Source organism: Macaca fascicularis, chromosome 1 (assembly GCF_037993035.2).
Source record: "Macaca fascicularis isolate 582-1 chromosome 1, T2T-MFA8v1.1".
NCBI lineage: Eukaryota > Metazoa > Chordata > Mammalia > Primates > Cercopithecidae > Macaca > Macaca fascicularis.
In genome coordinates this window covers 233,719,511-233,740,525 of record NC_088375.1, presented here as the reverse complement: position 1 = coordinate 233,740,525, position 21,015 = coordinate 233,719,511, and the positions used below count along the sequence as shown (strand labels likewise).

At 64.7% G+C, this 21,015-nt stretch overlaps 1 protein-coding gene across 8 annotated transcripts in view; it reads left to right on the top strand.

The window, feature by feature from the left end:
• Positions 1 to 19,355, top strand: part of AGRN (agrin) — a 36,024-nt gene extending 16,669 nt beyond the window's left edge. For 2 of the 8 annotated variants that reach the window (XM_005545133.4, XM_065531277.2), the window contains 36 exons: positions 4,325 to 4,540; positions 4,740 to 4,964; positions 5,045 to 5,269; positions 5,710 to 5,916; positions 7,015 to 7,233; positions 7,315 to 7,509; positions 7,600 to 7,800; positions 7,886 to 8,034; positions 8,110 to 8,215; positions 8,955 to 9,071; positions 9,153 to 9,317; positions 9,529 to 9,672; positions 9,760 to 9,884; positions 9,956 to 10,061; positions 10,192 to 10,530; positions 10,617 to 10,754; positions 11,123 to 11,250; positions 11,370 to 11,484; positions 11,573 to 11,692; positions 11,807 to 12,160; positions 12,656 to 12,848; positions 13,021 to 13,236; positions 13,345 to 13,574; positions 13,676 to 13,810; positions 14,007 to 14,103; positions 14,198 to 14,362; positions 14,498 to 14,609; positions 14,804 to 14,815; positions 15,026 to 15,142; positions 15,224 to 15,416; positions 15,498 to 15,585; positions 15,741 to 15,764; positions 16,685 to 16,717; positions 16,978 to 17,202; positions 17,673 to 17,776; positions 18,065 to 19,355. In XM_005545133.4, coding sequence (XP_005545190.3) covers positions 4,325 to 4,540; positions 4,740 to 4,964; positions 5,045 to 5,269; positions 5,710 to 5,916; positions 7,015 to 7,233; positions 7,315 to 7,509; positions 7,600 to 7,800; positions 7,886 to 8,034; positions 8,110 to 8,215; positions 8,955 to 9,071; positions 9,153 to 9,317; positions 9,529 to 9,672; positions 9,760 to 9,884; positions 9,956 to 10,061; positions 10,192 to 10,530; positions 10,617 to 10,754; positions 11,123 to 11,250; positions 11,370 to 11,484; positions 11,573 to 11,692; positions 11,807 to 12,160; positions 12,656 to 12,848; positions 13,021 to 13,236; positions 13,345 to 13,574; positions 13,676 to 13,810; positions 14,007 to 14,103; positions 14,198 to 14,362; positions 14,498 to 14,609; positions 14,804 to 14,815; positions 15,026 to 15,142; positions 15,224 to 15,416; positions 15,498 to 15,585; positions 15,741 to 15,764; positions 16,685 to 16,717; positions 16,978 to 17,202; positions 17,673 to 17,776; positions 18,065 to 18,222 — 5,696 coding nt within the window. In that variant the 3' untranslated portion in view covers positions 18,223 to 19,355. The remainder of the gene's footprint in view (positions 1 to 4,324; positions 4,541 to 4,739; positions 4,965 to 5,044; positions 5,270 to 5,709; positions 5,917 to 7,014; positions 7,234 to 7,314; positions 7,510 to 7,599; positions 7,801 to 7,885; positions 8,035 to 8,109; positions 8,216 to 8,954; positions 9,072 to 9,152; positions 9,318 to 9,528; positions 9,673 to 9,759; positions 9,885 to 9,955; positions 10,062 to 10,191; positions 10,531 to 10,616; positions 10,755 to 11,122; positions 11,251 to 11,369; positions 11,485 to 11,572; positions 11,693 to 11,806; positions 12,161 to 12,655; positions 12,849 to 13,020; positions 13,237 to 13,344; positions 13,575 to 13,675; positions 13,811 to 14,006; positions 14,104 to 14,197; positions 14,363 to 14,497; positions 14,610 to 14,803; positions 14,816 to 15,025; positions 15,143 to 15,223; positions 15,417 to 15,497; positions 15,586 to 15,740; positions 15,765 to 16,684; positions 16,718 to 16,977; positions 17,203 to 17,672; positions 17,777 to 18,064) is intronic. The other 6 variants (XM_005545135.5, XM_065531285.2, XM_005545134.5 and 3 more) reach the window with 5 other exon arrangements.
• The last annotated feature ends 1,660 nt before the right edge of the window (positions 19,356 to 21,015 follow it).

Genomic DNA, 21,015 nt, shown 5'->3' with positions numbered 1-21,015 from the left:
CTCAGTGGTCTGCAAGATAGGGTGGGGTCTTTCCTGGGAGTGTGGAGTTTGGGCACCTGGGAACCAGAGCTGGATTGAAGAGCATGAGATGGAGGCACTCTGCTTCCTCAGCCGCCGGCCAGGCTGGCGTGGCCTGTAGTCAGCTGTGCTTTGCTCCTGAAGCCGCGTACCAGCAAGTGGGCAGTGGTTCTTCCACACTGAGCTACTCAACTCCTGGTCCCAGAGACTCTGGGCTGGGGCAGCGCTGGGCCTGGGGTGAGGAGCTGGGCAGTGGGAATGGGGAATGGTGGCTGTGCAAACCAGTCCTACCCCTGGGTTCTAGCACTGCAGCCTGTCTGTTGGCCCCCAGCCCCTGATGGCCCTCCAACCCCCGCCCCCCAGAACGTTCCTGCGAGATCCCAAAGGCTCCTCAGAGCGCCAGACTCCTCTTGGACTGTGGGGAGAGGAGACCGGTCTGCATGGCCAAGGTGACTGAGGCCTCTGAGGGGCTCCTCCCAGTGGGGTTGCTGTCCCCCTTCTTGAGACTCAGGAGCCCTGTGGGACAGGGCAGCACAGCACCATGGGCGGTTTGTGACCTGAGGCATTTGACAGGACATGGGCTGGGAGAGCAGGTAGGTGAGCAGCTGGCTTGTGCTAGAAGACCCTCTCCCTCCTGGTAGCCCCAGGACTGGGGGCAGGAGGGTATGGACTCAGAGAAGGACCCGAGTCTTGCAGGAAGGGGCCTGAACCCTCCCAGTGGGCTGTGTCCTGGGGAGGAGACAGGTCTGTGCTGGTGGCTGGGGCTGGGCAGCGCCAGGGCAAGAACTGAGTTTCCACCACCTGTGAGCCACAGGCCTGGAGCCATCTGGATTTAAAGATATGCTCCGGTGGGAGGTCCCCTCTCTTAGCATCCTCAGCCTCCTCTCCTGACACCCAGAAGGCTGGGAGTGTCTCCTTTTCTTTACATACTGCTCCCTGCACCCAGCCACAGCCCGCCCTGCCACACAGTCAGTGGCGTGGAGGGCTCCACTCCAAGGCCATCGTGACCCACGTGCTACCTCACTGCCGTCATAGTTACGGGCCGTAGCTCACAGCAGGGCTGGGGCATCCTCTCCATCCCCCAGCCTACCCAGGACCAGGAAGGGAGTTAAATATACCCACTCCTATAAAAAGCACTGCCGCCTCCAGCATTACACATGGTGGGGGGACCCGTCACGCTGCGGGAGAGTGGGTGGGGAGGCCGAGTGGCCGGGGAGGGGCTCCTGCAGGAGGCGGAGCTAGGACAGACGTGGCAGGACCCCCAAAAATGACCCATCGGGAACACAGGGCTCACAGGGGCCTAGGTGTGTCACCTGCATCTATGAGGGGCCATGTGGGCAGGTGACCGGACCACGGATGCATCTGAGCCCAGCGCTGGCATTTCTAGCAATGTGGCCTTGTCAGGCGGCCTCAGCTATGTCTCACCTTCCTCCTGCCAGCTGGCTGGGGAGACGAGTGGCCTGACGTCTCGGGGTTTGCTGCTGCGATGCTCTGTGCCTGGTGGGTAGATGCGTGTGTGCCGTCACCACGTGCACCTGTCTTCAGGTGATCTCGTGTGGAGCCTCTGTGATCCCCTAGGCCTGTGGGGAAGCAAGTAGTTGTGAGGTGGACTCAGCACAGTGATGGGAGCTGCCCCCCACCTAAGCCTGCAGTGTGAGTGGAGAATGGGGTGTGGGGCTTCCCGGAGGTGGTGATTCCTGAGCTCACTCTTGAGAGGCAGCTGTGTTTCCAGCCTGGATGGGGATAGGAGGGAGGGACCAGCACTGTGACCTTTAAACTCTGGGCTGGATGGCAGTGTCACACCATCAGACGCTGTGAGGGAGATCCACCCCCACTCCACAGCTGGGGCCATATCGCAAGAGGAGCGGACTCTGTGAGGCCCTGGAGGCAGAGGGGTAGGGGCCAGAACCTGGCCCTGCACACCAGACGGGGATGGGGGGCCCAGTGCTCAGCCTGGCTTCAAGGTCCCCCCCAGGTACCCAGAGTCTCTCCACTGCCCTGCCACATTGGTCCAGCAGCTGGTCGCTCAGAGCCTGTCCCTAAGGTATCTCTGGGCTCCCACCCCAGAGCCTGCTCTCCGTGCACCTCCATGCCCAGCCCGGCTCATCCTGGTGAGCTGCCATCATCACCTTCTTCCCCGAGACTCTGTCTTGGGACGCAGCAGGACTGACCTCGGGCTGGACTATGGAGGGAGCTGCAGGTCCTGGTGGATGAGGAGCCATCCAGGAACAGTGCCCTTGGCCGTGGTGTCGGAGCCTTGGGAGAGGTCTGGCTGGGCCAAGGTGACCAGAAGGGGAGAAAGACTCAGGAACCCAGGTGTAGGGAGGTGACTGGGTCCTTGACCGTGGGGATGGGACCTGGGGGGAACCATTAGTCCACAGGTCCAGCTGAAGCGCAGGAGAACAGCTGGTCGGGCATCGGCAGGTGCCTGTTGTATTTGGACTGGGAGTCCCAGGGCCTTGGACATGGCAGGGCCAAAGGGAGAGGGAGGTGCTGAGGGGAAGGAAGGGGAGCCAGAAGGGAAGTGAAGGGGCGCCAGAAGGGAAGTGAAGGGGCCAGGGGTGCATGTGGTTTGAGTTTGGTTTGAGCCGGGACGGTGGGAGGCCAGTGGTGATGGCAGCCCTCATGACTGTACTTATGATGGCAGCAGACGGGCCACAGAGTGCTGTGTGCTGGGCACCCTCTAAGCTTTGCAGATACTGGCCCATTTAACCCCACAATCCTGGGAGGTAGGTCCTATTGCTCCTATTCACAGAAGGGGACACTGAGGCCCAGGCAGGTGAGAACCTGCCCACAGTCCCACAGTGGGTAATGTAGAACTCAGTAGCCTGGCTGCAGGACCTGAGGTGGGGGAGCAGCAGAAGAGGGGTGGCAGCACAGCCAAGGTTTGGGGAGGAGGACAGGGATGGGGGGTGGGGAGCATGGGTAGGTTGCAAGGATGGCAGGCTGATGGCCCTCACTCAGCCTTCTGGGGTGGGGGCAGGGACACCCAGACAGAGAGTGCCAGAGCCTGGGGTGGGCTGTTGCCGTGGCAACAGCTGGCTCCAGCTCCCGGTGCACCCACCCTCCTTGGAGACCGGGGCGGGGGGGTTTCCTCCTGCCCCATTTCGAGAGCCTGCTGGGAAGTGATGGGTGGTAGCCACCCCTCTGACATGACTTATTAATGATAATTGGACCCAATTAAACATTTATTAAATCCAGACAGCTGCAGCCCCTAATGGGCCCTTCCCTGATCCTGGGTGGGCCATGCTGGGGGGTGGGGGTGCTCAGGATGGGCTGCCGAAGGGGCTCTGGGTTTTAACGTGCCTGAGGCAGCTTTGTTGGCCACGTTGAGGTCTGGTGATGGGATGTGTGCCAGGCGCTGTGGTCTGCAACAATAAGAACTAAAATGAGCAACAGTTCCTGCACCTCCCCAAGAAGGAAGATCACTTTGACAGAGAGTGAGGGGATTGGAGGATGCAGGGGTGAGGTGGGGGGCAAGGGGGACGCCCAGGGAAGAGGGAGCGTGTGGGTGTCCCAGGGATCCCAGGGAGCGATGGGAGGCTGCAGAAGGGCACAGGCCTGCTGCGGGTCGGGGGCTGGCCAGGAAGAATAGGAGATTAAAGTAGAGGCGGCGGCCAGGAATTTGCGCTTCTCCAGGGAAGCTGGGGAAGAGTTGGGGAGAGGGAGGCCGCTGGAAGAAGATCCCCCACCCATCTTGGGTGCAGGGAGCAGTCAGGGAGGCGCCAGAGGTGGGTCAGAGCTGTGACCTGGCCTCACACCCCGCCCCCGTGGGGCCGTCAGGCGCGACCCAGGCAGGAGGCGGCAGGGCTCAGGTGTGCTGGACGCTGCAGCAGCGCGGGAAGGGGCTCCATGGGGTGAATCAGTGAGGTGCTCCGGTGCGGATGTGTAAGGGGCCCCTGAGCAGAACTGGGGCCTGGACCGATTGTGCCCGAGTTGGTTTCCAGGCGACTCTGCTTTTCGCTGGGGGCGCACGAGGTGGGTGGGAAGTGGGTGCTCGTCCGTCGCAGAAACAGTCAGGTGCCCCCTGCAGGAGACGCCCCTCTCCGCGGCTACAGGGGCGGGGTGGGGGAGAATGTTCCCCCCTGGAGAGGCCCGGGGCTAGCGGGAACCCTCGGCGGGCGGGATCTGCGAGGGGCAGGGCCGGTCCTTTGAGCGCATGCACGCGTGTCCGTGTCCATGGTGAACCCCCGATGTGGCGCAGGGGGGTGAAGGCGCGGGCCGCGAGCACGGCAAGGTCTCGCGGGTGTGTGGACGTGGGTACTGGCGCCCCGGCACCCTTAACCTTCTCCCCCACCCGCCCCAGCGTGCCGGGGAATGCTGTGCGGCTTCGGCGCCGTGTGCGAGCCCAACGCGGAGGGGCCGGGCCGGGCGTCCTGCGTCTGCAAGAAGGGCCCGTGCCCCAGCGTGGTGGCGCCGGTGTGTGGCTCAGACGCCTCCACCTACAGCAACGAATGCGAGCTGCAGCGGGCGCAGTGCAGCCAGCAACGCCGCATCCGCCTGCTCAGCCGAGGGCCGTGCGGTGAGCGGGGCGGGGGTGGGGCGGGGCGGGGCTGGGAGGGGCCATGGAGATGTGGGGGCGGGGCCTGTGGCAGCGTCGGGGCCCGGCGGGAAGGAGCGGGGCTGGGCGGGGCCGGGGGGGGCGTAGCGGGTCGGAGAGGGCGGGGCGGGGCGGGGCGGGGAGGGGGGCGGCTCGTCTAACCGGCAAGCCCTGCCCGCAGGCTCGCGGGACCCCTGCTCCAACGTGACTTGCAGCTTCGGCAGTACCTGTGCGCGCTCGGCCGACGGGCTGACGGCCTCGTGCCTGTGCCCCGCGACCTGTCGTGGCGCCCCCGAGGGGACCGTGTGCGGCAGCGACGGCGCCGACTACCCCGGCGAGTGCCAGCTCCTGCGCCGCGCCTGCGCCCGCCAGGAGAACGTCTTCAAGAAGTTCGACGGCCCCTGTGGTGAGCGCGGCGGCGGGCGCACGGCTCGACCTCTGTGGGCGCGCGGCGACAGCGTCCTGACTCCTGCCCTCGACCCCCAGACCCCTGCCAGGGCGCCCTCCCTGACCCGAGCCGCAGCTGCCGCGTGAACCCGCGCACGCGGCGCCCTGAGATGCTCCTACGGCCCGAGAGCTGTCCTGCCCGGCGGGCGCCAGTGTGTGGGGACGACGGAGTCACCTACGAAAACGACTGCGTCATGGGCAGATCGGGGGCCGCCCGGGGTCTCCTCCTGCAGAAAGTGCGCTCTGGCCAGTGCCAGAGTCGAGGTGGGTGGCTCCCCCAGGGAGGGCTCCGGCCAGTGCCAGGATCGAGGTGGGTGGCTCCCCTGAGGGAGGGCTCCGGCCAGTGCCAGGATCGAGGTGGGTGGCTCCCCTGAGGGAGGGCTCCGGCCAGTGCCAGGATCGAGGTGGGTGGCTCCCCTGAGGGAGGGCTCCGGCCAGTGCCAGGATCGAGGTGGGTGGCTCCCCTGAGGGAGGGCTCCGGCCAGTGCCAGGATCGAGGTGGGTGGCTCCCCTGAGGGAGGGCTCCGGCCAGTGCCAGGATCCAGGTGGGTGGCTCCCTAGGGGGAGGGCTCCGGTCAGTGCCAGCCTTCAGGTGGGTGGCTCCCCCCTGGGAGGGCCACCTGCTCCCCTGCTCCCTGCACATCCCAGGGCAGGGATGGAGGGTGCTCCAGCTTCTCCATGATCCCCTCACCCCTGCACCCTAGACCAGTGCCCGGAGCCCTGCCGCTTCAATGCTGTGTGCCTGTCCCGCCGTGGCCGTCCCCGCTGCTCCTGTGACCGTGTCACCTGTGACGGGGCCTACAGGCCCGTGTGTGCCCAGGACGGGCACACGTATGACAGTGATTGCTGGCGCCAGCAGGCTGAGTGCCAGCAGCAGCGTGCCATCCCCAGCAAGCACCAGGGCCCGTGTGGTGAGCGCCCCGGGGTGGAGGCCAGGCGGGGTGGGCTGTTCCTGCGTCAGTTCCTGCCTGGACATCACATGCCATCTTCATCCGTCATGCTCCTCTTGGGGTCCTGGGAGTGGGCCGGTCCCTCTGGGAAGGCTCTGGGGAGGGTGGAGGCTGTGTGTGTGGAGGGTATCTGGACACCTGGGGGCTGGTGAGGCAGAGGCAGGGCCTTGTGTGGGCTCCCTGGTCCCTGCCCTCAGCCATGCCCTCCCCGGGAGTCCTCTGGCCTGTCCGCGTCTCCCCACTCTGTAAGCACAGACTGCTGGGGTGGGCAGGCTGGACGCGACACCAGGGTCCTCACTCTTGGGACATGGGCAGCCCTTTTGGAGTCAGTGTCAGGACTTGAAGAGCCAGGGGGAGGCAGTGGCCATCGTATCCCGGCGGGCATGGCTGCCATGGCTCTGCCTGCCTGTGTTCGTCTTGGTCAGTTCGCCCATCTTCTGGTCTTTCTCTGCGTCTGTCTCTTCTCCTTGGTCTCTCCTTCCCTGTCGGCTCCACCTCTTGTGTCTTCCAGCCTGACCTGCTGGCAGGATGAGGTGCCGTGCCTGCCCGCCGGGAGCCCGCAGCCCGAGGTCTGCCCCCGTGCGGCGGGGGGGGGCTTGCTGCTGCCTGGCCTTGTGGTCCTCAGAGCAAGTGGACAGACACCTCCTCCCCCGTGCAGCCCTGGGCGTGACTAGGGGTGCAGGCTCCTCCTACCCACAGAGAGCCCCCCACATGCATGGGTGTCCTGGGGATGCTGGTGGTCCCCTGGGGGTCCGTGGCCTGGGCAGGCTGGGGAAGCTTGGCCCCTCCATAGCCCGCTGTGGACAGTCAGGAAGCCCTGAGCTTGGGGGCAGCTCCGCCCACGGCCACTGGGGACTCCTGGGTGTATGTCCCGCTCGCCTCTGCTGCGTGTCTGTCCCTTTCTCTGCCGTGTCTGCCGTGCATCTGGCCCTTCTCCTGTGTTCTCTCTTCCTCCACCATCCCCTCCCTGGGAGAGGGACTGCTGCGTGGGGCTGGGGGCTTTGCCTGCAGCTGGCGGGGGGTGCTTGTGGGCCCACTGAGCACCTGTGTCCTCCCCAGGCCAGGCCCCGTCCCCGTGCCTCGGGGTGCAGTGTGCATTTGGGGCAACGTGTGCTGTGAAGAACGGGCAGGCGGCGTGTGAGTGCCGGCAGGCGTGCTCCAGCCTCTACGATCCTGTGTGCGGCAGCGACGGCGTCACATACGGCAGCACGTGCGAGCTGGAGGCCACAGCCTGCACCCTCGGGCGGGAGATCCGGGTGGCGCGCAAAGGACCCTGTGGTCAGTGGCGGACGAGGGGTCTGGTGGAGGTCGGGGAGAGGGAGGTTCCTGGTCGCCATGGTGATGGAGCCCCCTCTCCAGACCCCTGCGGGCAGTGCCGCTTTGGAGCCCTGTGTGAGGCCGAGACCGGGCGCTGCGTGTGCCCCTCTGAATGCGTGGCTTTGGCCCAGCCCGTGTGTGGCTCCGATGGGCACACATACCCCAGCGAGTGCATGCTGCATGTGCACGCCTGCACACACCAGATCAGCCTGCACGTGGCCTCGACTGGACCCTGCGGTGAGTGAGGCCGTGGGGCTGGGCGGGCCGGGGTCCTGTGCCTCCCTCAGCCTGGGCCTGCCGACCCCTGCCTGGCTCTGTCTCCTGCAGAGACCTGTGGAGATGCCGTGTGTGCTTTTGGGGCTGTGTGCTCGGCGGGGCAGTGTGTGTGTCCCCGGTGTGAGCACCCCCCGCCCGGCCCCGTGTGTGGCAGTGACGGTGTCACCTATGGCAGTGCCTGCGAGCTACGGGAAGCCTCCTGCCGGCAGCAGACACAGATTGAGGAGGCCCGGGCAGGGCCATGCGAGCAGGGTAGGCCGGGGACAGCTGGCGAGAACTGCTGGGCTCCGGCCTTGGACAAGAAGCCCTTGGGTGACTCGGCCCCCCTTCCCCGCAGCTGAGTGTGGCTCCGGAGGCTCTGGCTCTGGGGAGGACGGTGATTGTGAGCAGGAGCTGTGCCGGCAGCGTGGTGGCATCTGGGACGAGGACTCGGAGGACGGGCCGTGTGTCTGTGACTTCAGCTGCCAGAGTGTCCTGGGCGGCCCGGTGAGCCCTGCGCCCCTGGTCTCGGCGGGCGGCGAGGACGTGGCTGCAGCCGCTCACACTGACACCACCCTCTAGGTGTGCGGCTCAGATGGGGTCACCTACAGCACCGAGTGTGAGCTGAAGAAGGCCAGGTGTGAGTCACGGCAAGAGCTATCTGTAGCGGCACAGGGAGCCTGCCGAGGTGAGCCGGCCCCACGCTGGGTCTTGTGCACAGGCACGCCGGCCTCTGGGTGTCCGCGTCGGGCATGTGGGCGTGCCTGTGTGCCGTGGTGGGCCCCTGTGGACGTGTGGTGTTGTAAGTGGGCGGTGTCCAGTGTTGGTGCATGTGCACATTTGTGCTGCTGCGTGTGTGGGCGTGTGTCCCTCCATCGTGGGCGTGCACCAGGCCAGGCCTCAGTGCTGGAAGGCAGCATGAACCATGTGAGGCGCCACCCAGTGGGCAGTCTCTGGATATATCCATCCAGTCAGTGTATCACATTAATTAGGTAAAAGTTGTGCCAGTGTGTGTGATGCACGTGCACAGATGTGTGTCTGCAGGGAGACGTTAACCGTTAACCGTACGGTTTGGAGGAATGTGGGTGAGAATACATGCTGACGTCTTCACACATTTCTCGGTTTGCAAGGACACTCGTCTGCGTGTGCACAGAGCTGTGTGTCCTTGATCTTTGGGTGCTCTGTGTGTTATGTGTTCCTGGACCTGCATTCACAGACATGTCCTTGTGTACGATGTGGGAGCCTCACCTGTGTCCTCAGCCCCAGGCTCCAGGGCTCCTCTGGGAGCTGGGATCAGGAGGGCTGAGTGGTGATGGTGGGGGTAGGTGGAGGCAGAGTGGCTGGGCCCACGGTGGGTGTCCAGCACCTGGATGACCCATGAAATGGGTCTGAGTCATGAAATTTGAGTCCCATACCCTTCCCTGCAGGCCCCACCTTCGCTCCACTGCTGCCCGTGGCCCCCTCACACTGTGCCCAGATGCCCTATGGCTGCTGCCAGGACAATATCACTGCAGCCCGGGGCGTGGGCCTGGCTGGCTGTCCCAGTGAGTACCTGAGCTCAGCTCTGACCTCGGGCCTGGTGCGGCTGTGCGGCCACGTGACCTTGTCCTGCCCTGACCTTGCAGGTGCCTGCCAGTGCAACCCCCATGGCTCCTACGGTGGCACCTGTGACCCAGTCACAGGCCAGTGCTCCTGCCGCCCAGGTGTGGGGGGCCTCAGGTGTGATCGCTGTGAGCCTGGCTTCTGGAACTTTCGAGGCATCGTCACCGATGGCCGGAGTGGCTGTACACGTGAGTGACAGGGCCCAGGACTGGCCACCGGCTATGCCCTCCTACCTGTCCACCCCTGTCACTGTGCCCTTCTCACCTGCCCAGACCCTGGCCTGACCCACACCTGGGCGGCTGGGGGCTCGGCAGGGCCAGGGTTGGGGACCAGGTTCTGGAGGAGGTGGGGAAGCCTGTCCAGCTGCAGACATCAGAGTCCTCCCCGATTTCCCCCAAGCCTGCAGCTGTGATCCCCAGGGCGCCGTGCGGGATGACTGTGAGCAGATGACTGGGCTGTGCTCCTGTAAGCCCGGGGTGGCTGGACCCAAGTGTGGGCAGTGTCCAGATGGCCGTGCCCTGGGCCCCGCGGGCTGTGAAGCTGGTGAGTGAGGGCCAGCACTACCCTGGGGCTTCATGGTGTGGGGTGGGGCCACCCGAGCCACAGGGGTTTCCCGTGCCTGTGCCCCAGATGCTTCTGCGCCTACAACCTGTGCGGAGATGCGCTGTGAATTCGGTGCACTGTGCGTGGAGGAGTCTGGCTCAGCCCACTGTGTCTGCCCAATGCTCACCTGTCCAGAGGCCAATGTTACCAAGGTATGGGGTGTGGAATGTGAAGGGGAGTGGGGGGGAGGCCTTGCCCTGAGCACCCTTATTCTCTACCCCAGGTCTGTGGGTCAGATGGAGTCACGTACGGCAATGAGTGTCAGCTGAAGACCATCGCCTGCCGCCAGGGCCTGCAAATCTCCATCCAGAGCCTGGGCCCGTGCCAGGGTGAGGCCTGACGGCCACTGCCCCAGAACTGACCAGGAAGGCCTGACGCTGCCCTAAATCCAGCCCTACCTGCCTTGAGCCACCTGACCCTGTCCCAACCAGTCCCCCGCCAACCTCCCTCTCCTTGCAGAGGCTGTTGCTCCCAGCACTCACCCGACATCTGCCTCCGTGACTGTGACCAGCCCAGGGCTCCTTCCCAGCCAGGCACTGCCGACTCCCCCTGGTGCCCCACCCCCAGCTCCCAGCAGTACCGCACACAGCCAGACCACCCCTCTGCACTCATCACAACCTCGGACCACCGCCAGCATCCCCAGGACCACTGTGTGGCCCGTGCTGACCGTACCCCCCACGGCACCCTCCCCTGCACCCAGCCTGGTGGCGTCTGCCTTTGGTGAATCTGGCAGTGCTGATGGAAGTGGTGATGAGGAACTGAGCGGGGACCAGGAGGCCAGTGGGGGTGGCTCTGGGGGTAAGCAGGGATCAAGGACTTGGGGTGGGCGGGCAGGCACAGAGAGGTTCCGCCCCAGAGCCTGGGCTCAGAGCATGTCTCCCCAGGGCTCGAGCCCTTCGAGGGCAGCAGCGTGGCAACCCCTGGGCCACCCATCGAGAGGGCTTCCTGCTACAACTCCCCTTTGGGCTGCTGCTCTGATGGGAAGACACCCTCGCTGGACGCAGAGGGCTCCAACTGCCCTGGTGAGTGGACGGCTGGGCGAGGGGAGTGTGAGGACCAGCCTGGGCTCGGCCGGGGTGCTGCCCCCTCGCCTGGGCAGCAGGTCAGTGCCAGGGTTATGGTCTTGGGACTCGGCCCCCTCAAACACGTGCGTGCCCGGGACCCCACTCCTAACCCGTCTCTCTCGTTGCAAGCCGGCGTGGCACACTGCTCTGAGGAGTCTGCCTGGTAACCGACACCAGCCCCACCCTGGGGTCCCCACTAACCTCATGACCATCTGACTAACATCCACCTTCCCGTGCGCCCGTGTAGCTTGCTGCTGGGGCCTGTGCCCGGGCCAGCCTGGATCCAGGCAGATGCCAGGCAGGGCCTCACTGCACCTCCCCCACAGCCACCAAGGTGTTCCAGGGCGTCCTGGAGCTGGAGGGCGTCGAGGGCCAGGAGCTGTTCTACACGCCTGAGATGGCGGACCCCAAGTCAGAGCTGTTCGGGGAGACAGCCAGGAGTATTGAGAGCACCGTAAGATGGGGGGCGCAGCCCCCGCCCAGCCACTGGCCCTCCTCCCCAGATACCCAGAGCAGCACCAGGGCAGCCCGGCTTGGGCGGCCCCCCAAGTCCTTGCCTACCCCCTGCCACAGCTGGACGACCTCTTCCGGAATTCAGACGTCAAGAAGGATTTTCGGAGTGTCCGCTTGCGGGACCTGGGGCCCGGCAAATCCGTCCGCGCCATTGTGGATGTGCACTTTGACCCCAGTGAGACCCCCACCCCGGACCCTTCCTGGGAGGCAGTGGGTGGGGAATGCCTGGGGCTCTGCCATGCTCAGAGCTCGCTCCTCCCCAGCCACAGCCTTCAGGGCACCCGACGTGGCCCGGGCCCTGCTCCGGCAGATCCAGGTGTCCAGGCGCCGGTCCTTGGGGGTGAGGCGGCCACTGCAGGAGCATGTGCGATTTATGGACTTTGGTGAGCGCCAGGCTGCGTGCCACGGCTTGCCTGACCCTCCTCTGCCCATGCCCACACCCCCACCCCTTCCTGGCCCTGCTCCCAGGAAACCCTCACAGCTCCCTGTGCTGGCAGACTGGTTTCCTGCGTTTTTCACGGGAGTCACGTCAGGAGCCATTGCTGCCGTCGCCACGGCCAGAGCCACCACGGCGTCCCGCCTGCCGTCCTCTGCTGTGACCCCTCGGACCCTGCACCCCAGTCACACAAGCCAGCCTGTTGCCAAGACCACGGCAGCCCCCACCACACGTCGGCCCCCCACCACTGCCCCCAGCCGTGTGCCTGGACGTCGGCCCCTAGCCCCCCAGCAACCTCCAAAGCCCTGTGACTCTCAGCCCTGCTTCCACGGGGGCACCTGCCAGCACCAGGTCTCTGGTGGGGGCTTTACCTGCAGCTGCCCAGCAGGCAGGGGAGGCGCCACCTGTGAGAAGGGTAAGGACGTCCACTGCAGGGGAGGACAGGGAGGCAGCAGGGTTGGGGCAAGGATTGAGGGTGGGGCTAAGCCACCATCAGGCTTTCAGTTGGGGGCAGGATTAAGGGGGGTTCCGGCCAAGCGAAGTGGCTCACACCTGTAATCCCAGCACTCTGGGAGGCCGAGGCAGGCAGATCACCTGAGGTTGGGAGTTTGAGACCAGCCTGACCCACAGGGAGAAACCTTGTCTCTACTAAAAATACAAAATTAGCTGGGCGTGGTGGCGGGCGCCTGTAATCCGAGCTACTCGTGAGGCTGAGGCAGGAGAATCGCTTGAACCCAGGAAGCGGGGGTTGCGGTGAGCCAGGATAGTACCATTGCACTCCAGCCGGGGCGAAAAAAGCGAAACTCTGTCTCAAAAAACAAAAACAAAAAAGGCGGGGAGGCGGTTTCAGGGATAAAAGTGGGGAATCCTCGGAGCTTTTCCAGCTGGCCTTCTCGGTTGCCCTTTGCAGCGCTTGGTGCCCCTGTGCCGGCCTTCGAGGGCCGCTCCTTCCTGGCCTTCCCCACCCTACGCGCCTACCACACTCTGCGCCTGGCGCTAGAATTCCGGGCGCTGGAGCTTCAGGGGCTGCTGCTGTACAATGGTAACGCCAGGGGCAAGGACTTCCTGGCCTTGGCACTGCTGGATGGCCGCGTGCAGCTCAGGTGGGCGGGGAGGGGGCGGGGCCGGGGTAGCTCAGGGGGCGGGGCGGGGCAGCTCAGGTGGGCGGGGAGTGGGCGTGGCCGGAGTAGCGCAGGGGGCAGGGCCGGGGTAGCTCAGGGGGCAGGGCGGGGGGCGGGGCCGGGCGACGGTCCTGAGCACCTGCTTCGCCCTCAGGTTTGACACCGGTTCGGGGCCTGCAGTGCTGACCAGTGTGGTGCCGGTAGAGCCGGGCCGGTGGCACCGCCTGGAGCTGTCAAGGCATTGGCGCCGGGGCACCCTCTCGGTGGATGGTGAGACCCCCGTTCTGGGCGAAAGCCCCAGTGGCACCGACGGCCTCAACCTGGACACAGATCTCTTTGTGGGCGGTGTACCGGAGGACCAGGCTGCTGTGTGAGTCCCCTGGAGGGTGGTGTGGCCCCGGCCCTTTGGGGTCCTGGTGTGCAAGGTGGCTTTGCCTGTGACCCCTGAGCCCTGACCCGGCGTCCCTCCTGGTGGCAGGGCGCTGGAGCGGACCTCCGTGGGCGCCGGCCTGAGGGGCTGCATCCGTTTGCTGGACGTCAACAACCAGCTCCTGGAGCTCGGCATTGGGCCGGGGGCTGCCACCCGAGGCTCCGGCGTGGGCGAGTGCGGGAGCCACCCCTGCCTGCCCAACCCCTGCCGTGGCGGGGCCCCGTGCCAGGCCCTGGAGGCTGGGAGGTTCCACTGCCAGTGCCCGCCCGGCCGCGTCGGTGAGAGTGGGGCTGGGGCGGGTGGGAGTGGGACCTCGGGGCCTGTGGGCGGTACCCAACCGACACCTCCTGGGACCTTGGTCTTGTCTTCCTCCATCCAGGACCAACCTGTGCCGATGAGAAGAGCCCCTGCCAGCCCAACCCCTGCCACGGGGCGGCGCCCTGCCGTGTGCTGCCCGAGGGTGGTGCCCAGTGCGAGTGCCCCCTGGGGCGTGGGGGCACCCTCTGTCAGACAGGTCGGGGGTGTGGAGCTCTCAGGGCAGGGGGTAGGGGTGGGGTCAAACGTTTGGGTGGGTACGGGTTCTAGGTAGCATTGCAGTTAGGATGCGGCTCAGTCTAGTTTGGGTTTTGAGTTAGGCTCTGCACGCTGCTGGCATGGGGTGCAGGAGGCCCTGGGGGTCAGGACTGAAGCCTTGGTGACTCTCCCTACAGCCTCGGGGCAGGACGGCTCTGGGCCCTTCGTGGCTGACTTCAACGGCTTCTCCCATCTGGAGTTGAGAGGCCTGCACACGTTTGCACGGGACCTGGGGTCGGTGGGGCAGGAGCGGGGAAGGGCCGGCCTCCATCTCTGTCTATCCCGTGGGGAGAGGACAGCGAGACACCCCAACTCCCCATGACCCCAGGGAGAAGATGGCGCTGGAGGTCGTGTTCCTGGCACGAGGCCCCAGTGGCCTTCTGCTCTACAACGGGCAAAAGACGGACGGCAAGGGAGACTTCGTGTCGCTGGCACTGCAGGACCGCCGCCTGGAGTTCCGCTACGACCTGGGCAAGGGGGCGGCGGTCATCAGGTGGGCCGGCAAGGGTGGCTGTGGGAGGCCTGGGGCACTGGCCTGGGGCTGGAGCACCAACAGGTCGCTCGGGCCCTGGGGGGTCAGGCGGCCGGTGGCGGCCAGAGCCCACTCACACTGACCCCTCCTCACCAGGAGCAAGGAGCCAGTCACCCTGGGAGCCTGGACCAGGGTCTCACTGGAGCGAAACGGCCGCAAGGGTGCTATGCGTGTGGGCGACGGCCCTCGCGTGTTGGGGGAGTCCCCGGTGAGTGCTCTGGGCTGTGAGGGGACTCCCGCTGCTGCCTGCTCTTCCTCCTCGGGCGGCAGCCCCGCCCCTGCCGGCGCTCACGGAGCTGTTTTTCTGTCCTGTTCTCTTGGCCGCCTGCCCTGTCCTCTGCCTCCTCTGCCTCCCTGCTCTCTGCTCTCGCTCTGCAACCCCACCCACTCTTCGGAGGCCAGAAGTCCCGTAAGGTACTGTCGGCCTCTCATCCGCTCACATCTCTGGCGCCTCCACCCCCGGGGTAGCTCCTTCCCACTAAGGACCCTGCCATTTCTGTGTGATTAACACTGCCCCCTAGATAGGCAATGGGCGGCTGGGTAGGAGGGTGCGTGCAACTGCCTGGGCCCTGGGTCTGCACCGTGGGTGGGCTCTGCACAGCCCCTCACCCGCTGTCCCCGCAGGTTCCACACACTGTCCTCAACCTGAAGGAGCCGCTCTATGTAGGGGGAGCTCCTGACTTCAGCAAGCTGGCCCATGCTGCTGCCGTGTCCTCTGGCTTCAACGGTGCCATCCAGCTGGTATGTGGGGGTGGGGCGTCCCACCGGCCTCCAGGGTGGGCGGGGTGGCAGGCGGGACAAGGCTCTGACTCTGCCCCGCAGGTCTCCCTGGGAGGCCGCCAGCTGCTGACCCCGGAGCACGTGCTGCGGCAGGTGGACGTCACATCCTTCGCAGATCACCCCTGCACCCGGGCCTCAGGCCACCCCTGCCTCAACGGGGCCTCCTGTGTCCCGAGGGAGGCTGCCTATGTGTGCCTGTGTCCCGGGGGATTCTCAGGGCCACACTGCGAGAACGGTGAGCCTGGCACAGGGCAGGGGGTAGAGGCTGGACGGGCCCAGAGCCCACGAGGCCCACCCTCACCTGCCTGTCTCACAGGGCTGGTGGAGAAGTCGGCAGGGGACGTGGATACCCTGGCCTTTGACGGGCGGACCTTTGTCGAGTACCTCAACGCTGTGACCGAGAGGTAACGTGCCATCCTCTGCTGGCCGCTGGTCCCGTCTGTGCCCTCGGGGCGGGACACCAGACCCCCACACGCCTTCGCTCCGAGGCCAGGAGGGGCGGCCCGGCGCTGCCACCTCTGTCCTCCCACCTCTCACTGTCTGTCTCTTTGTTTCCAAGCGAACTGGCCAATGAGATCCCCGTGTGAGTAGAGCTCGGCCCCCGCCTGCTCCCTCTCACTCCCACCCCTCCCTCCATCCTTCCTGGTGGGGAGCACAGTCCTGAGCCCCCCAGTCCGTCCCCCGTGGTGGAGGATGGGGGTCCGGCGCTGTTTTGTGGCAAGAGGCTGTTTCCTGCCTCAGAAGTGCAGTCGCCCCTCCCAGGGCACAGGCCGAGGGTTGCCCCACAGCCAGCCCCCACCACGGAGGCTACACACATGTGTGCGCACATGCATGCGTGTCTGTGTCCGTGTGCACGTCCGTGTGTGTGAACATGCAGGTGTCTGTAGGTGCGTGTCTATGTATATGGGGTGGATGTGCAGGTGTACGTGTGTGAATATATAGCCGTGTGTGCATGGCCCCATGTATATGTGTGTGTGTGGGGGAGACATGCAGCTTTGTGTCTGTGTGTGTCTGTGTGTGCATGGGTCCGTGTATGTGCGTGTATATATGGGGGTATATGTAGATGTGTGTGTGTGTGAACAGGTGTAAGTGGGGAGCATTCAGGTGTGTCTGTGTGTGTTCATGTACACGTGTGTATGTGTGTGGACATGCAGGTGCGTGTGTCCGTGTGTAGATCTGCATGCATGCACAGACGCGTGTGTGTACCGGGGCATCTGAGCCCCTGGTCTCCATTTCATGCCACCCTACGCCTACCTCCTTGATCTCTGTGCCCAGCCTTGGCCGTGCTCCTGCTGTCTGCACGTGGGTGTCTGTGCCCTCGCGTGTCCGCACATGCATGTTTAAGTGTCCTTGCTGGGGCTCTTTGGTGGGCAGGCCTATGATCCTCGAGGTCACGTGTGTCTTCTGTGGGCGCCTGCTCCTTGCAGCCCACAGTGTTGGGGAGGGTTTGCATTGGCGCGCCTGTCCCCTGCTCATCTGCCTCCCTCTCTTCCTGCTTCTAAGCCCCGAAACTCTGGAGTCCGGGGCCCTTCACAGGTGAGCACGTGGCAGCAGCGCCTGCAGATCCCCGGCTGGCCCATCTGTCCTCGCACCTCTCTCTCTGATCTCTCTCTGCCAAGCTGCCCCCGTCTCCATCCCTCTTCTCCCTCCCACTGTCGGTGTCTGCCCACCAGCCACCCCTGGGTCCCGTCACCAGCCCTTGTGGCCTCTGCCGCCAGAGCCCTTGTCCTCCCACCTCCCCCACCCTGTCCTGTTGCCACCTTCCTAGAGGCCCTGACCTGCCCTCTGCCTTCCAGCGAGAAGGCACTGCAGAGCAACCATTTTGAACTGAGCTTGCGCACCGAGGCCACGCAGGGGCTGGTGCTCTGGAGTGGCAAGGCCACGGAGCGGGCGGACTACGTGGCACTGGCCATTGTGGACGGCCACCTGCAGCTGAGCTACAACCTGGGCTCCCAGCCCGTGGTGCTGCGTTCCACCGTGCCCGTCAACACCAACCGCTGGTTGCGGGTCGTGGCACATAGGTGAGTAGGGAACCCAGCATGCCGAGAATAGTGGTGAGGGCTGCCCACACTTGCCCAGCTGGGCTGTGTCCAGCCACTTATGGCCGGGGGTCAGGGAGGACAAGCCTTGCTGCCTGAGCCGAGGTCGCTGCCAGTGGGAGGAGGAAGGGCCGAGAAGATGCAGGAGAAGCAGTGATCAGCTTCCAGGCCTGAAAGGCATCCCAGCCCTGCCCAGAGCCTGCTGGGGGTTGCTCTGGTCCGAGCCTGGCCATCACCTCCAGCAAAGCTTGAGCTGCGGGAATGTCCCCCGCCTTGGCTCCTAGTGCTCTCCTTGGGGTCAAGGCCAGCCCATCCTTGCCCCCAGGGGTGACACCTGGGGGGTCCCCCAGGCTGAGGCACCTGCAGGGCATAGGAAGGATGCAGGGTTTACAGTCTAGAGGAGGCAGAGGGAGCTCTGGGCCCTGATGGTCTCCCCCTCCCCGTACCCCCAGGGAGCAGAGGGAAGGTTCCCTGCAGGTGGGTAATGAGGCCCCTGTGACCGGCTCCTCCCCGCTGGGTGCCACGCAGCTGGACACTGATGGAGCCCTGTGGCTTGGTGAGTGTTTTGGGGAGACTAGGGAGGGATACCCAAGGGTCTCATAATATCAAGGGACAGACTTCACCCCCCAGGGCCCACCTTGAGTCAGGGTGCATGTGAGTTGGTGGGCTGGGCTCTCTCTTCTCCCGCTGTAGCCCCTGCAGTTCCCAGTGCCGTGGGGCCAGGAGGCGGGGGCCCAGGTGTGGTCCCCCTGCTGGTCACCTGCTTGTTGGGGTGCCCGTGAGTCCCTCTGCCCATCAGCATCACTGAGTCACAGCCGGGTGACTCCTACTGTCTGTGCTGCAGGGGGCCTGCCGGAGCTGCCCGTGGGCCCAGCACTGCCCAAGGCCTACGGCACGGGCTTCGTGGGCTGCCTGCGGGACGTGGTGGTGGGCCAGCGCCCGCTGCACCTACTGGAGGACGCCATCGCCAAACCAGAGCTGCGGCCCTGCCCCGCCCCATGAGCTGGCACCAGAGCCCCACGCCCGCTGTAATTATTTTCTATTTTTGTAAACTTGTCGCTTTTTGATATGATTTTCTTGCCTGAGTGTTGGCCGGAGGGACTGCTGGCCCGGCCTCCCTTCCGTCCAGGCAGCCGCACTGCAGACAGACCTGGTGCCGAGGGACTGACAGGCGAGGTGGCAGCGTGGAGGGCTTGGCATGGATGGCAGCCTCAGGACACACACCTCTGCCTCAGGGCGCTGAGCCCCCCCTTGCACTGCGCCTCCCCCACGGTGTCCCCGCCAGGAAGCAGCCCCGGCCCCTGAATCACCCTCGCTCTGTCAGGTGGGGCTTGCGTCCTGGAGAGGAAGGGGCTGCTGAGGTCTGAGGGGGCCCTTCCTCTGGGTGCCCCCACAGGGCCTTTCCAAGCCCTCATTTGAGCTGCTCCTTCCTGTGTGTGCTCTGGGCCCTGCCTTGGCCTCCTATGCCAATACTGTGACTTCGAAACAATGTTACTGCTGGGCAGCTCTGCGTCCCTCCCCGTGCTGCCTGAACCAGCCCCAGGCTGCTGAGAAGCAGAGGCCAGACCAGGGCCGGTCTAGGTGCCCTGACCCTCAGCTGGCCCTGCCCAGCCACCCTGGATGCGGCTGTGTCCCTCTGCCACACCCCAGGGGCTATCGAGGGGAGCTCACTGTGGGGTGCAGTTGACCTCTGCTGCCTGCCTGGGTATCTGGGTCTGGCCACCGGCCGTGTTCTTCGTGTATTGATTTTATTTGACCCCTGGAGTGGTGGGTCTCATCTTTCCCGTCTCGCCTGAGAGCAGCTGAGGGCTGCCTCACTGCAAACCCTCCCCACAGCATCAGTGACGGTCATCCTTGTCTCAGAACGACCAGGGGCCAGCCAGTGTCTGACCAAGGTCAAGGGGCAGGTGCAGGGGTGGCAGGGATGGCTCCGAAGCCAGAAATGCCTTAAACTGCAACGTCCCATCCCTTCCTCACCCCCATCCCATCCCCACCCCCAGCCCCAGCCCTCGCCCAGTCCTCCTAGGAGCAGCACCCAATGAAGCGGGCGGCGGGGAGGCTGGGCGCCCTGTTACTAACTCTAGTACATTTCTGTGTCGATCGCTGTGAAATAAAGTCTGAAAACTTTGAAAGCATTGCTTGTGTCCGTCCTCACCAGCGCCCTGGCCTGGCTTGTGTCCGTCCTCACCAGCGCCCTGGCCTGGCTTGTGTCCGTCCTCACCAGCGCCCTGGCCTGGCTTGTGTCCGTCCTCACCAGCGCCCTGGCCTGGCTTGTGTCCGTCCTCACCAGCGCCCTGGCCTGGCGGCTTCTTGCTCAGCTTTGTGGTGGGAGCGCAGACTTGGAGCTTCCTTGGGTGGCCCTGGATGGAGCCAGGCCCTGCACAGGGGCTCCTTGTGGCTGATGAGGCCCTGAGTGGGGAGCACACAACGTGGAGCACCGTGGGGGGCGGGGCCGTGGAGGCAGGAGGCTCTCCAGCGTGCACGTGTGGGTGTGTGTGCCTGCACACGTAATTGGCCCACGTCTGTGTCAGGGCACAGGGTTGGAAGGAGGCTGCACCCAGGGCTGGAAGGGCCTGGGGGGAGCCAGGGTGTGTGGGGCTGCTGGGCAGCCTTTTCACTGGCCCAGATGTGCAGCGCCAACCCTTGGCACTGCTGGCAGCCTGTAACCCCCAGCGTAGTTGGGCTCCTGGACTCCCTCTAACCTGCTTCCTAAATTAGTGTGTGGGTGAGAGCACTGCAGAGGCTGAACCTCAGCGAAGGGCGCCGTGGCTCACACCTGTAATCCTAGCACTTTGGGAGGCTGAGGCTGGAGGATTGCTTGAGGCCAGGAGTTTGAGACCAGCTTGGGCAACATAGTGAGACCACATCTCTGCAAAAAATTTTCTTTAATTAGCCAGGCATGGTGGTACACACCTATAGCTCCAGCTACTCGGGAGGCTGAGGCAGGAGGATCACTTGAATCCAGGAGGTTGAGGCAGCAGTGAGCTGTGATTGCACCACTGCACTCCAGCCTGGGTGACAGAGCAAGAACCTGTCTAAAAAACAAAGAGCTGGCATCCAGCACCAGCAGATGTGAGCCCTGGGGAGAAGCAGGGGAAGAAGGGGTGGGGTGTGTGACCAGCTGGGTGGCCTTTGCAAAGTGCTGGCTCTTATGAAAAATCACGAAGTGTACTTTTCTATTTTGTATTAATGATTTAAAAAAAAAAAAGGCCGGGTGTGGTGGCTCACACCTTGTAATCCTAGCACTTTGGGAGGCCAAGGCGGGTGGATCACCTGAGGTCAGGAGTTCAAGACCAGCCTGGCCAACATGGTGAAACCCCATCTCTACTAAAAACACAAAAATTAGCCGAGCGTGGTGGCGCATGCCTGTAATCCCAGCTACTCGGGAAGCTGAGGCACGAGAATCGCTTGAACCCGGGAGGCGGAGGTTGCAGTGAGCTGAGATCGCGCCACTGCACTCCATCGTGGGCGACAGAGCGTGACTCCATTTCAAAAAAAAGAAAAAGAAGATAATGCCCATAAGCTCCACACCCAGGTGGTCCCACGAGTCTGGGTGTTTGTTTTCTGAGCCTTTCCTCACTCGGTCCTCTGGGGATGCGCTGAGCGACCCTGTGTGCCTGGCAGGTGTCAGGCACTGGGGGTCAGGGAGGACAGAGTCCCGGAGTGGTGGCCACACACAGGTCGCTGACGGTGGGGGGCCAGGGTGGGGGCAGACCAACTTTGGGCTCCCGGAAAGGTCCAGGGAAAACATGCCCAAACCCAGACCCCAAGCATGTGCGGGGAAGGGCAGGTGAG